General features: G+C 44.8%; 1 protein-coding gene across 1 annotated transcript in view; it reads right to left on the reverse strand.

Annotated features, from left to right (window-relative positions):
- Positions 1-336: 336 nt before the first annotated feature.
- The window catches only part of LOC111960530 (receptor-type tyrosine-protein phosphatase T-like), a 209,019-nt gene continuing 194,573 nt past the window's right edge, over positions 337-14,782 (reverse strand). Inside the window, exons 4-6 of the mRNA XM_023982600.1 lie at positions 4,475-4,556; positions 1,333-1,448; positions 337-558 (exon numbers count right to left, since the gene is read on the reverse strand). Coding sequence (XP_023838368.1) covers positions 337-558; positions 1,333-1,448; positions 4,475-4,556 — 420 coding nt within the window. The remainder of the gene's footprint in view (positions 559-1,332; positions 1,449-4,474; positions 4,557-14,782) is intronic.

Here is a 14,782-nt window from a genome sequence, read left to right on the forward strand (position 1 = left end):
AGAGCGGAGAGAGAGAGTGCCCACCCACCCTTCCAACAGTAACCAATGACCACCCAGCAGTCTACGCTATCTGTGAAGCAAGCCTTGTTTTTCACTCCCTTAACCAATATGTTCTCTTTGTTTATGTTCAAGGCAATGTTAGTGTGCATAAGTAAGTGGGAGAAGGGGGAGACAGTGGAACATAACACTGCTTCTGCTGATGGTGGCTGAAATAGTGAGGGGTTGGCCGCTCGGATAATGACTGGAGGACCCTAGCGGAGTTCTGACCGACTGCTAATAGGCTGGTATTATCGTAGCCTAGCGTTAGCCTAGTTGTTAGCCAATAGCTTTTATCTGCTAGCTTTTAGCCACTAGCAGGTAAGCCGTTAGTTTGTCAGCCATACCTTTGACGATGAGCTCAGCGTAGTTGGAAACCCCGGAGCCGCCATCGGAGCGGATGACGCAGCGGTAGCGGCTGGTGCTCCTCTGGGATGTGTCCCCGACACTGACGGTGGCTGAGAAACGTCGGTGGTTCACCACCCGTGTCACCATGAGGGCTGTATCTTTACCGTTCCACTGCTGCAGAAAGATAGCCAGACAGACACTTGCTTACTAACAAATATACACATAGTATTTCTCACGTTGTTATGGTAAAAAAGGATGGTCATTCAAATCTGATAACCAAAGAAACTCACAGTATGGTTAAAGTTTGTCAGATACCCTGCAACTTTTTCAGATACATTTCTGTGACTTTCCATTTCAGCACTTTCCCTTGTGGTATCAACTCGACTATAACAATCTCCCAAAGAGTAATTTATTCTATCATGTCCTTAAGCCTTTTTTATGCCCTGGGTACTACTTTCCATTACAAATGCCATTACTACAAGACACAAACATTTGCTAGTGAAGTACAGTGATGGCGGATAGAGAGGCAGTCGTCCATATTATTAAAACAACACTTTCTACTCAGTGCACAGATTGTATGGATATCCCCATAGAGGTTATACCATTACAGTGTGTGTGCAAGTACAGCAAGGAACTGGAACATACTGTAAGTGTCCTTTCACAAGGGTGAGGTCACTCATAACACTGCAACAAAGATCAAATAAAATGCCCTGTGTATTCTACATCACTGATGAGGCCTACACAGGCCAAACCCGGACGACGCTGGTCCAATTGTGAGCCGCCCTATGGGACTCCCAATCACGGCCGGTTGTGATACAGCCTTATTTCTCTAGCCCGATCACTCAGGCAGGGCTGCCATCTGTTATTTTTCAAATGAATGATAATTTCGTTAAAGTGAGAGGGACAAGCTGGATGACAACTATAGTGGAACGAAGGGGAGGGACTCACCTGTAGCCACAGTTGGTCGTGTTGGGACCACTTCCCCCCAGCAGTACACTGGAAGGTGGCGTTCTGGCCCACGTTCACCTCCACATTCTGCAGCCGCAGGAAGTGAGGTGCTTTCCCTACAAGGGGAAGGAAACTGTGTCATATACTCAAATAATTTTTTGAGGGTTGCCACAGGGCCAAGCAGCATCGCGAATTGCTCCTGTACACTTTTGTAAATATTAGTCATAGTACCAGTCAAAGGTTTGGACACACCTACTCACACCTACTCAAGGGTTTTTCTTTATTTTTACTATTTTCTACATTGTAGAATACTAGTGAAGGCATCAAAACTATGAAATAACACACATGGAATCAAGTAGTAACCAAAAACAGTGTTAAACAAATCAAAATATATTTTCTATTTGAGATTCTTCAAAGTGGCCACATTTTGCCTTGCTGACAGCTTTGCACAATCTTGGCATTCTCTCAACCAGCTTCATGAGGTAATCACCTGGAATGCATTTCAAGTAACAGGTGTGCCTTGTTAAAAGTTAATTTCTAATATGTATTTCCTCCTTAATGCATTTAAGAATTAACAAGGTAGGGGTAGTATACACAAGCCCTATTTGGTAAAAGACCAAGTCCATATTATGGCAAGTACAGCTCAAATAAGCAAAGAGAAACGACAGTCCATCATTACTTTAAGACATGAAGGTCAGTCAATACAGAACATTTCAAGAACTTTTAAAGTTTCTTCAAGTGCAGTTGCAAAGACCATCAAGCGCTATGACGAAACTGGCTCTCATGACGACCACCATAGGAAAGGAAGACCCAGAGTTACCTCTGCTGCAGAGGATACGTTCATTCGAGTTACCAGCCTCAGAAATGGCAGCCCAAATAAATGCTTCACAGAGTAACAGACATCTTAACATCAACTGTTCAGAGGAGACTGCGTGAATCAGGCCTTCATGGCCGAATTGCTGCAAAGAAAACACTACTAAAGGACACCAAAAAGAAGAAGAGACTTGCTTGGGCCAAGAAACATGCGCAATGGACATTATACCGGTGGAAATCTGTCCTTTGATCTGAAGTCCAAATGTGAGATTTTTTATTCCAACCACCGTGTCTTTGTGAGACGCAGAGTAGTTGAACGAATGATCGCTGCATGTGTGGTTTGCACCGTGAAGCATGGAGGATGTGTGATGTTTTGGGGGTGCTTTGCTGGTGCCACTGTCTGTGATTTATTTAGAATTCAATGCACACTTAACCAGCATGGCTACCACAGCATTCTGCAGCGATACGCCATCCCATCTGGTTTGTGCTTAGTGGGACTATCATTTGTTTTCAACAGGGCAATGATCCAACACACCTCCTGGGTGGGTAAGGGCTAATCGACCAAGAAGGAGAGTGATGCATCAGATGATCTGGCCTCCACCATCACCCGACCTCAACCTAATTGAGATGGTTTGGGATGAGTTGGACCGCAGAGTGAAGGAAAAGCGCCAACAAGTGCTCAGCATATCCTTCAAGACTGTTGGAAAAGCATTCCAGGTTTAGCTAGTTGAGAGAATGCCACGAGTGTGGAAAGTTGCCAGCAAGGGAAAGGGTGGCTACTTTGAAGAATCTTAAATATAAAATATATATTGATTTGTTTAACACTTTTTGGGTTACCACATGATTCCATGTGTTATTTCATAGTATTGATGTCTTCACTATTATTCTACAATTTAGAAAATAGTAAAAATAAAGAAAAACCTTGAATGAGTAGGTGGCTCCAAAGTTTTGACAGGTACTGTATATGTTTTAAATAATGAACAGTGTATGTCATTACAATTGTCTTAAACCAGCACCACGTTTCAAAACTGTCAAACAAGTCAGTTGGTTATATGGTTGGTAGGGCTACCTAACTAGCTAGTTGCTGGCTAGCTGGATGTTTTGATTTGAAAGTGAGGTTGAGGTTGAATGGAGAAGTCTGAAGTAAGAGCCAAGAAAGGACAACTGAGATGGCAGAGGACGAGTGCAGATTCTTGGGAGTACTACAAGCTACTTTGGACTATTGCCAACGTGCAGTGAACTATTCAGCGCCTCAATGGCTGCCCGGGGCATCACCCAGGTGAGTGCTGCTTGTTTGGTGGTGGTTGAGAAGTAGTTGGCTAGCTACCAGCTACAGAGACCCGTTGCGCTGAGGTCCAGTCATCATTGCTCCGAGTCTGGACCCGTCGGACCCTGTCCCTGACCAAGGCTCCTGAGGCTTTCACCTGGCGTTGACCGACTGGTGCTCCCTCCACACAGACATTTGACATTATTTATTTGTTTATTTATTTATATGGACTGTACACTGCAATTTAGCTCTTAACTGTCAATGTTGTACACCTTGACAATAAACTAAAATTTATACAGAGCACACAATACTATGACTAGGCATGCATCAGCATATATGAACTCTTTGACTCTAACAATATCAAGTTTGACGTTCATGTGAATCATGCATTGAGGTCAAGGGGAAAGCTGAGTTACGTGCGGAATAAACAATACAAATGCACGACATAAAAAGCTGTGTTTTTTTCCCTTTTCGATCGAAAATCACTTAAGATTTCAGGTCATTTTTCTTCCCTAGAATTGCCGTCCCTCATCTGCTCAGTGCATTGAGGCTGCTCTGTGTGCCATTGAAATGGCATTGAGCTCAGCTGATTTCCTAATCTCATTTTCACCGTGCCTGGAAATAGTGTATTCATTGATATTTCAATACGAGAATATATCTTTACGTTAATTTCCCCCATTGAAGAAGAAGACCGACTAGATTATTTTACCTCAAGACATGTATTTACCTTCCCTTCCTACTGTTATTTCAATTTGGCACAAGTAGCTATGTGCTCTGTCCTAATTCTTGGGGAAAACTCTAAGTCTGGGGACAGAGAGCTAGAAAGAAAGAAGAGAACACGTCAAGGACACTGAGTGCCTTGGAGAAATCCAAAGATGTGAGGCAAAGAGGTCTGTCAGCTATGAATGATGAAGGCCCTGAGTTTGTAACTTATTCTGTGCTCCACAATATGTCTCGTCCTCCCTCCAACCCTCTCAGTCTGTGACCCCACCCCAAACTACACACGCACGCGATTGTGAGATCAGATGATGCTCGGTGGGCTAGTCATGGCGGGTCACTTACGGCACGGGTGGGCCAATACTCGGACTTCGTCCACCGCGATGAACCCTGGATGGCCCTGTACGGATATGGCCTCGAATATCACCTACCACAGAGGGAGAGAGAAAGAGAGATGTGGGGAGAGAAAGAAGAGAGAGTGAAAACACATTTATGAGAAGAGCTCCTGCTTACAGCTACGCCTGTGTGTGTTTGTTTGTGCGTGTATGGGAAATATCTATTTCACACTATAGGGACAAACCGAACCGTACTGGTTCTGAAATGTTATTTTTACATACTTTCCAGCACGGTTCCAGCAACTGTCGTATGCGTAAACAGGCCAGCTCAGTACCGCTTGGCTTGTCTCAGCTCGGTTTGTCTCAGTGTAAAAAGGATAAGAGAGAGCTGAACAGCAGCCTCCTTTCACAGGTACAGTAAGGCGTTTTACTCTTAACATGGGGTCCAAGGTTATGTTGCTTCTCTGATAATGGTTATTTTCTGATTAAACTGTCCATCTAAACCTGACGGATCCCTCCATTAGACCTGAGAGTCAAACTACAGCTCAGTCTTACTCACAGGCTGAGCATGTCTGACTTCACAACTAAATGACCAGACTTTTACAGATGTTGTAATTTGCTCTGTCACTCAGCCTGCTACATTATACATCAACCCCCTTCCTTCTTCCTCTCCTCCACATGTTCAGATGTCACTGCCTCTGTCTCTGTAAGTCTGGCCTGGTTGCCTCTGCCTGGCTGCCATAGAAAAGCATCTTCTAACCCAGGAGACCACTGGGTGAAGTGGGGTCATGAGCCCTGTAACCCGTGCAGTGCTCCTGTGACAGCTGGGTGCCTTGTGGCACACAGTATGAGGAAGGAAGCGGCCCTCAATCAAAATGGCATAGGACTTGTCCGCCAGGAAAGTAAGCACCGCCCTAGAATGCCAAAGATGTCTGGTTGCTCACTCATTTCAATTCCTCCTTCAGTGTTCAGCACATTCTCTGCTCATTTTTAGCGTTCTCTGACATGAGTTATCCACTCCTGTATCTGCTCCTTTCAGTGTTCTCTGACATGAAGCTGTCAGGTCCTTAGCATTGTCAAGTGGTCGGCATTTACCCAATTTTCTTAAAATCTTAAGTGTTCTCTTTTGTCTTCTACTCTCTTTAATCATTCTAAGTGTTTAGTGTGATGCCCCGGTGTCACCGCCTGGAACCTGCCTTCATTAAAATAATCAGTTGCATGGATAAAACGTTGCGGGAACGTCTCTCTGTCTCCCCATGATATCGAGCAGCCGTACCTGGCTGGCAAGAACAAAGTTTGGGACGGTAATCTTGACGCTTCTTGAGATTCAGGGGAGGCTTTTGAAGTGAATGTATGCAGGGCGGCAGACCAGCCTAATCCAAGGGTTTCTGCTTAGGCCGTTATTACCGCCAGACAGTTGCCTAGTTCTTCTGTTTCAGTACATTGTGGTACACTGTGTGAATTGGGATGGTACACGGTGTGAATTCTCAACTGCCCCAACTGCTTTAGAGGGAGGGAAACAACAGGGAGGCTTTGAACAGAGGACATGTGAGGGTTTTGATATTCTTGGATGTCAATGGCAATTTTCAGATAAAGAACAAATGTGTGAAATGCAGAGAGAAATTCCAAAGACACACACAGGGTATTTGTGTATAACATCTTTACAGAAACAATAATGTTGTCATCTTATTAAAACGCCAAGACAGACACCTCTAAATGACCCATCATGCCTCAAATGCCTTGTGGCAGGGGAGCGCACAATAAAAAAAGAGAACATTCCTTTTTGTAAAATTTGCCACATCTGTTGTGCCATAATCACTTGTCTAATCAAACACACAGTGGGGTTTTTAGTCATCGTCATACAACCACACAGTCAGATTCTTAAAGAAATACCGATCCTAATATTTAACAGAATAAATTAAAGTTAATGAACACCATTTACTGTCACACGTACTTCTGCTTCCTCCATTCAGCGCTCGACGTCGCCAATCCACTAATCACCTGTCCTGGCAAACAACATTTCGCACACCAGGCAAACATCATTGCGCACACCTGCTCCCCATTGTTAAGCACACCTGGACTTCATCACCACCCTGATTACTCTCCCCTCATATAGCCCTCAGTAGCTTCAGTCAGCAGGCAGTATTGATTTTGGTCATCAGGCAGTATTGGTTCAGTACGCTTCTCCTGTTTTGTATTTTCTTCATGATTATTATTATTAAACTCACCTTCTGCACCTGCTTCCTGACTCCCTGAGTACACGTTACAGAATACTGCCTCAGAAATTCTGGAGGCAGCAGAAGATTACATCATCTTCCAGATGGTCGAGAAACAGGGTCATCTACTCCACCAACACCACGACCAGCCTACCACAGGTCATCACTGTGAGCAAATCCCCCAGCCTACCCAGCCGTCTGTCCAGGTCAGTGATGCCCTACTGTCCCTTCCGGAGAAGTATGACGGCACTCCATTGGAAACGCCGTGGCTTCCTATTACAATGCTCCCTCTATTTCGCCTATCAGATGGGAGCACCCACCCCCGAGAGGTCAAAGCTTGCCACGGTCATTTCCCTGCTGACCGGATGGCTGTTGGAGTGGGATACGGCCATCTGGGGAGAGGGAAGGAGGTGCTGGGTTCCTATGAGAGGATCATGGCTCTGTTCAGGGCAGTCTACAACCATCCTCCAGATGGCAGAGAGGGAGGTGAGTGACTTCAACTCCAGCAGGGTGCCAAGACCGCTGCGGAGTACACCCTCACCTTTCGGACTGTGGCAGCCCACAGCAGATGGAATGAGCCGGCACTCCGCACTCTATTCCCCAGTGGACTATGCAAAGAGGTCCAGACGGAGTTGGCATGTCGGGATGACAACATATCCTTGGACGCTCTCACCGCGATGGCCTTCCTTCTGGATAACCTTCTTCGGGAGCACCGGTGTCCACCTCGCCATTCACCTCCCTCCTTTGGCTGTCCTGAGGCAGAGCCTGAACCCATGGAGGTAGGGGCCACACACTTCTCCGCGGCAGAGCGGCGTCGCCAGAGACAGCTGGGGCTCTGTCCCTACTTCAGCCAGGAAGGGAATCAGCTTCAGTGGTGTCAGGTGCGTCCCAATCCGGGGTCCATTAGAGTAGAGGGGTGGCCCTGTAACCTTCCATCTCCCAGGATAGGTTTGAGTATTCCATTATAATTTTTCGCCAAACCCTTTCTGGTTCCCATTTCACTGGCTGGCTGTCTTGTCTCTAAAGCTCTAGTGAACTCCGGTGACGTGGGGAACTTTATCGACCAGGCCCTCGCCTCCTACCTGAACTTAACTTAATACCCGCGTTCCTCTCCTTTTCCTGTCCAAGACCTGGATATGCAACTATTGGGATACGGCAATATTACGGATGTCACAGCAACACTCACCCTCACCGTGGTACCCAAGCACCAGGAAAGTCTTCCCTTCATCATCACCGTGCCTGTAAACAGTCATTCTCAGCCTCCCGTGGCTCTAACTTCATAACCTCACCATCTCCTTGTCAAAGATAAGAATCACTGCCTGTGTACCAGGATGCCGTGGGGAGCTGCTTTCCCACACCCTGTGGTTCCACGTCGGTGGAGGGTCCTGTGAGTGTCCTCCAGCCCATCAATCGGTCCTCCCATATCGTTGGCCCTGTGTTTTGGGAAGTAGATGTGGACATCCACCAGGCTCCGGAGAGGTTACCCGCTCCTACCACCTGCCCTCCAGCGCTCATCTACGCCCCCACGGGGGTAAGAGATTGGCTGTTGACCTGGACACCCATGTATCAACCGCACCATCCAATCCCTCTCCGATAAATACAGGTGGCCCATCTTCGCGCAGGACGTCGCCCATCATGTCAACTCATGTTCGGTATGTACACAATCCAAATCTCCCCAGCACGCTCCAGCAGGGAAACTACTTCCCCTTCTCGTGCCTCAGTGGCCTTGGCCACATCTGTCGATAGACTTTGTAACAGATACCCCCCTTGCTGATGGTTTTACAACTATTCTGGTGGTTGACAGATTCTCTAAATCCTGCCATTTTACTAATTTCCCAAGTCTACCTACCGCTCTCAAGGTCGATGAAGTACTATTCCAGCAGGTCTTCCGACAATAGCCTTGGCTTCTCTAATAACTGCCTCGTCTGGTTCACTAACTACTTCTCAGATAGAGTTCAGTGTGTCAAATCGGAGGGCCTGTTGTCCGGACCTCTGGCAGTCTGTATGGGGGTACCACAGGGTTCAATTCTCGGACTCTGTTCTCTGTATAAATCAATGATGTCGCTCTTGCTGTGAGTGATTCTTAGATCCACCTCTACGCAGACGACACCATTCTGTATACATCTGGCCCTTTGGACACTGTGCTAAGAAACCTTCAAATGTGCTTCAATGCCATACAACACTCCTTCCGTGGCCTCCAGGTGTGCTTAACTCCCCATCGTTAAGCACACCTGGACTTCATCACCACCCTGATTACTCTCCCTTCATATAGCCCTCAGTATCTTCAGTCATCAGGCAGTATTGGTTTTGGTTATGTTCAGTACGCGTCCCCTGTTTTGTATTTTCTTCATGTTTATAATTATTAAACTCACCTTCTGCACTTGCTTCCTGACTCCCTGCGTATACGTTACATTTACAGACCGTTCTCAGCTGCTTTAATTAACAAACTGGCAACTATTTCAAGCAGGATCATGAAATATGAAAAGCAGAAAAGGTTATGTGTGCCTTAGCCTAAGAATGTGTGCCTTAGCCTAAGAACTAAGTAAATATGTAATTATAGCTAAGACAAAATGACCAAATATTCACATTAAAGTGAATATTTGAAATATTAGTCTTTCCACCTCACCAAGGTCATTATGTAATATAATTATAGAATACTCAAGTAACTGAATTCCATTAACAGAGAAATTCATACATTTAGTGTATTTCATTTACACAGAGAAATAAATGGAGAGATAGAGGTTCAGTGAAGAGTAACGGGGCATGAATGAACATAAAGGGTTGTAATAGTGAGCGAGACGGGGTGAGAAATACAGTATATATCCAATGAACAAAAATAAACGCAACATGTAAAGTGTATGTTTCATGAGCTGAAATAAAAGATCCCAGAAAATGTTCCAATTGCACAAAAAGCTTATTTCTCTCAAATGTTGTAGGACACTTTTTTTTTTGCATCCCTGTTATTGAGCATTTCTCCTTTGCCAAGATAATCCACCGGACAGGTGTGGCATATCAAGAAGCTGATTAAACAGCATGATCCTTACACAGGTGCACCTTGTGCTAGGCACTGTTAGGTTCTAAATAACAGAGTAAGAAACTGACGGACACTATAAAAGCGCCAACCAAGTTTATTCACCCAAAGGATCGAACAGACAAATACATATTTGGTAGTACATATACCCCAATTTGGGTGGAGTCTCCTTCTCTCTGAACATTCCATCTTTATTGCTAGACAGGAAGGTAAGTGATGCGAGCAATAAACGGTTCCTCATCCCTTAATGTGACCTGACCTCGGCCCTCCTTTCCTCACTAAACCACATCTCTCCACTCTTCTCAGTTCCTGCACACGTGATTGCCTTTCCTTTACTCAATACATTCCAAGCTTAATTGCCTCCACCATATACATTCCTCCTACAGATAACCATTAACTGCTAGTGTAGAAACCAGCCTATGGCACTCAATATTTCTATAGGATACCTGATAATTAACAGTACTTCAAGTGTAAAGTCAGAACTCATCAGCACAATAAAAGGGCACTCTAAAATGTGCAGATTTGTCACAACAAAATGCCACAAATGTCTCAAGTTGAGGAAGCGTGCAATTGGCATGCTGACTGCAGGTATTTCCACCAGAGAATTGAATGTTCATTTCTCTACTGTTGGAGGCCAATGTCGTTTAGAGAATTTGGCAGCATGTCCAACAGGCCTCACAACCGCAGACCAAATGTATGGCGTCGTGTGGGTGAGCAGTTTACTGATGTCAACGTTGTGAACAGAGTGCCTCATGTTGGCGGTGGGGTTATGGTAAGGGCAGGCATAAGCTACGAACAGCGAACACAATTAAATTTTATCGATGTGAACTGTATGAACTAATATGAACTGTAATTCAGTAGAATCAATGAAATTGTTGCATGTTGCGTTTATATTTTTGTTCAGTATATACAGTGGGGAGAACAAGTATTGGATACACTGCCGATTTTGCAGGTTTTCCTACTTACAAAGCATGTAGAGGTCTGTAATTTTTATCATAGGTACACTTCAACTGTGAGAGACGGAATCTAAAATAAAAATCCAGAAAATCACATTGTATGATTTTTAAGTAATTAATTAGCATTTTATTGCATGACATAAGTATTTGATACATCAGAAAAGCAGAACTTAATATTTGGTACAGAGTTACCCAAGCACCAGGAAAGTCTTCCCTTCATCATCACCGTGCCTGTAAACAGTCATTCTCAGCCTCCCGTGGCTCTAACTTCATAACCTCACCAATCTCCTGTCAAAGATAAGAATCACTGCCTGTGTACCAGGATGCCGTGGGAGCTGCTTTCCCACACCCGTGGTTCCACGTCGGTGGAGGTCCTGTGAGTGTCCTCCCCATCAATCGGTCCTGCCCATATCGTTGGCCCTGTGTTTGGGAAGTAGATGTGACATCCACCAGGCTCCGGAGAGGTTACCCGCTCCCTAACTGCCCTCCAGCGCTCATCTACGCCCCACACGGGGGGGTAAAAGAGATTGGGCTGTTATGGACCTGGACATCCATGTATCAACCGCACACATGCCAATCCCTCCTCGATAAAATACGGTGGCACCATCTTCGCGCAGGGACGTCGCCCATCATGTCAACTCATGTTCGGTATGTACACAATCCAAATCTCCCCACACCGCTCCACAGCGGAAACTACTTCCCCTTCTCGTGCCTCAGTGGCCTTGGCCACATCTGTCGATAGAACTTTGCTAACGGATACCCCCCTTGCTGATGTTTTACAACTATTCTGGGTGTGGCTACAGGATTTATAACCTGCCAATTTTACTAATCCCAAGTCTACCTACCGCTCTCAAAAGTCGAGAAGTACTATTCCAGCAGTCTTCGACAATAGCCTTGCTTCTCTAATAACTGCCTCGTCTGGTTCACTAACTATTCTCAGATAGAGTTCAGTGTGTCAAATCGGAGGGCCTGTTGTCCGGACCTCTGGCAGTCTGTATGGGGGGGTACCACAGGGTTCAATACTTCGGACTCTGTTCTCTGTATAAATCAATGATGTCGCTCTTGCTGGAGTGATTCTTAGCCCCTCTACGCAGACGACACCATTCTGTATACATCTGGCCCTTGGACACTGTGCTAAGAACCTTCAAATGTGCTTCAATGCCATACAACACTCCTTCCTGTGCCTCCAGGTGTGCTTAACTCCCCATCGTTAAGCACACCTGGACTTACTCACCACCCTGATTACTCTCCCTTCATATAGCCCTCAGTATCTTCAGTCATCAGGCAGTATTGGTTTTGGTTATGTCAGTACGCGGCCCCTGTTTTGTTATTCTTCATGTTATAATTATTTAAACTCCCTTCTGCACTTGCTTCCTGACTCCCTGCGTATACGTTACATTTACAGACCGTTCTCAGCTGCTTTAATTAAAAACTGGCAACTATTTCAAGCAGGATCATGAAATATGAAAAGCAGAAAAGGTTATGTGTGCCTAGCCTAAGAATGTGTGCCTTAGCCATAAAACTAAGTAAATATGTAATTATAGCTAAGACAAAATGACCAAATATTCACATTAAAGTGAATATTTGAAATATTAGTCTTTCCACCTCACCAAGGTCATTATGTAATATAATTATAGAATACTCAAGTAACTGAATTCCATTAACAGAGAAATTCATACATTTAGTGTATTCATTTACACAGAGAAATAAATGGAGAGATAGAGGTTCAGTGAAGAGTAACGGGCATGAATGAACATAAAGGGTTGTAATAGTGAGCGACGAGACGGGTGAGAAATACAGATATATATCCAATGAACAAAAATTAACGCAACATGTAAAGTGTATGTTTCATGAGCTGAAATAAAGATCCAGAAAAATGTTCCAATTGCACAAAAAGCTTATTCTCTCAAATGTTGTAGGACACTTTTTTTTTGCATCCCTGTTATTGAGCATTTCTCCTTTGCCAAGATAATCCACCGGACAGGTGTGGGCATATCAAGAAGCTGATTAAACAGCATGATCCTTACACAGGTGCACCTTGTGCTAGGCACTGTTAGGTTCTAAATAACAGAGTAAGAAACTGACGGACACTATAAAAGCGCCAACCAAGTTTATTCACCCAAAGGATCGAACAGACAAATACATATTTGGTAGTACATATACCCCAATTTGGGTGGAGTCTCCTTCTCTCTGAACATTCCATCTTTATTGCTAGACAGGAAGGTAAGTGATGCGAGCAATAAACGGTTCCTCATCCCTTAATGTGACCTGACCTCGGCCCTCCTTTCCTCACTAAACCACATCTCTCCACTCTTCCAGTTCCTGCACACGTATTGCCTTTCCTTTACTCAATACATTCCAAGCTTAATTGCCTCCACCATATACATTCCTCCTACAGATAACCATTAACTGCTAGTGTAGAAACCAGCCTATGCACTCAAATATTTCTATAGGATACCTGATAATTAACAGTACTTCAAGTGTAAAGTCAGAACTCATCAGCACAATAAAAGGGCACTCTAAAATGTGCAGATTTGTCACAACAAAATGCCACAAATGTCTCAAGTTGAGGAAGCGTGCAATTGGCATGCTGACTGCAGGTATTTCCACCAGAGATTGAATGTTCATTCTCTACTGTTGGAGGCCAATGTCGTTTAGAGAATTTGGCAGCGATGTCCAACAGGCCTCACAACCGCAGACCAAATGTATGGCGTCGTGTGGGTGAGCAGTTTACTGATGTCAACGTTGTGAACAGAGTGCCTCATGTTGGCGGTGGGGTTATGGTAAGGGCAGGCATAAGCTACGAAACAGCGAACACAATTAAATTTTATCGATGTGAACTGTATGAACTAATATGAACTGTAATTCAGTAGAATCAATGAAATTGTTTGCATGTTGCGTTTATATTTTTGTTCAGTTATATACAGTGGGGAGAACAAGTATTGGATACACTGCCGATTTTGCAGGTTTTCCTACTTACAAAGCATGTAGAGGTCTGTAATTTATCATAGGTACACTTCAACTGTGAGAGACGGAATCTAAATAAAAATCCAGAAAATCACATGTGTATGATTTTTAAGTAATTAATTAGCATTTTATTGCATGACATAAGTATTTGATACATCAGAAAAGCAGAACTTAATATTTTGGTACAGAAACCTTTGTTTGCAATTACAGAGATCATACGTTTCCTGTATCTTGACCAGGTTGCACCACACTGCAGCAGGGATTTGGCCCACCCTCCATACAGACCTTTCCAAATCCTTCAGGTTTCGGGCTGCGCTGGCAATACGGCTTTCAGCTCCCTCCAAAGATTTTCTATTGGTTCAGGTCTGGAGACTAGCTAGGCCACTCCAGGACCTTGAGATGCTTCTTACGGAGCCACTCCTTAGTTGCCCTGGCTGTGTGTTTCGGGTCGTTGTCATGCTGGAAGACCCAGCCACGACCCATCTTCAATGCTCTTACTGAGGGAAGGAGGTTGTTGGCCAAATCTCGCGATACATGGCCCCATCCATCCTTCCCTCAATACGGTGCAGTCGTCCTGTCCTCTTTGCAGAAAAAGATCCCAAGAATGATGTTTCCACCTCCATGCTTCACGGTTGGGATGTGTTTTTAGGGTTGTACTCATCCTTCTTCTTCCTCCAAACACGGCGAGTTGAGTTTAGACCAAAAAGCTCTATTTTGTTTCATAAGAACACATGACCTTCTCCCATTCCTCCTCTGGATATCCAGATGGTCATTGCAAATTCAGACGGCCTGGACATGCGCTGGCTTGGCAGGGGGGACCTTGCGTGCGCTTGCAGGATTATTAATCCATGATGACGTAGTGTTACTAATGGTTTTCTTTGAGACTGTGGGTCCCAGCTCTCTTCAGGTATTGACCAGAGTCCTGCCGTGTAGTTCTGGGCTGATCCTCACCTTCATCATAATCATTGATGCCCACGAGGTGAGATCTTGCATGGAGCCTCAGACCGAGGGTGATATGACCGTCATCTTGAACTTCTTCCATTTTCTAATAATTGCGCCAACAGTGTTGCCTTCTCACCAAGCTGCTTGCCTATTGTCCTGAGCCCACTCCCAGCCTTGTGCAGGGCTACAATTTTATCCCTGATGTC

Source organism: Salvelinus sp. IW2-2015, linkage group LG1 (assembly GCF_002910315.2).
Source record: "Salvelinus sp. IW2-2015 linkage group LG1, ASM291031v2, whole genome shotgun sequence".
Classification (NCBI taxonomy): Eukaryota; Metazoa; Chordata; class Actinopteri; order Salmoniformes; family Salmonidae; genus Salvelinus; species Salvelinus sp. IW2-2015.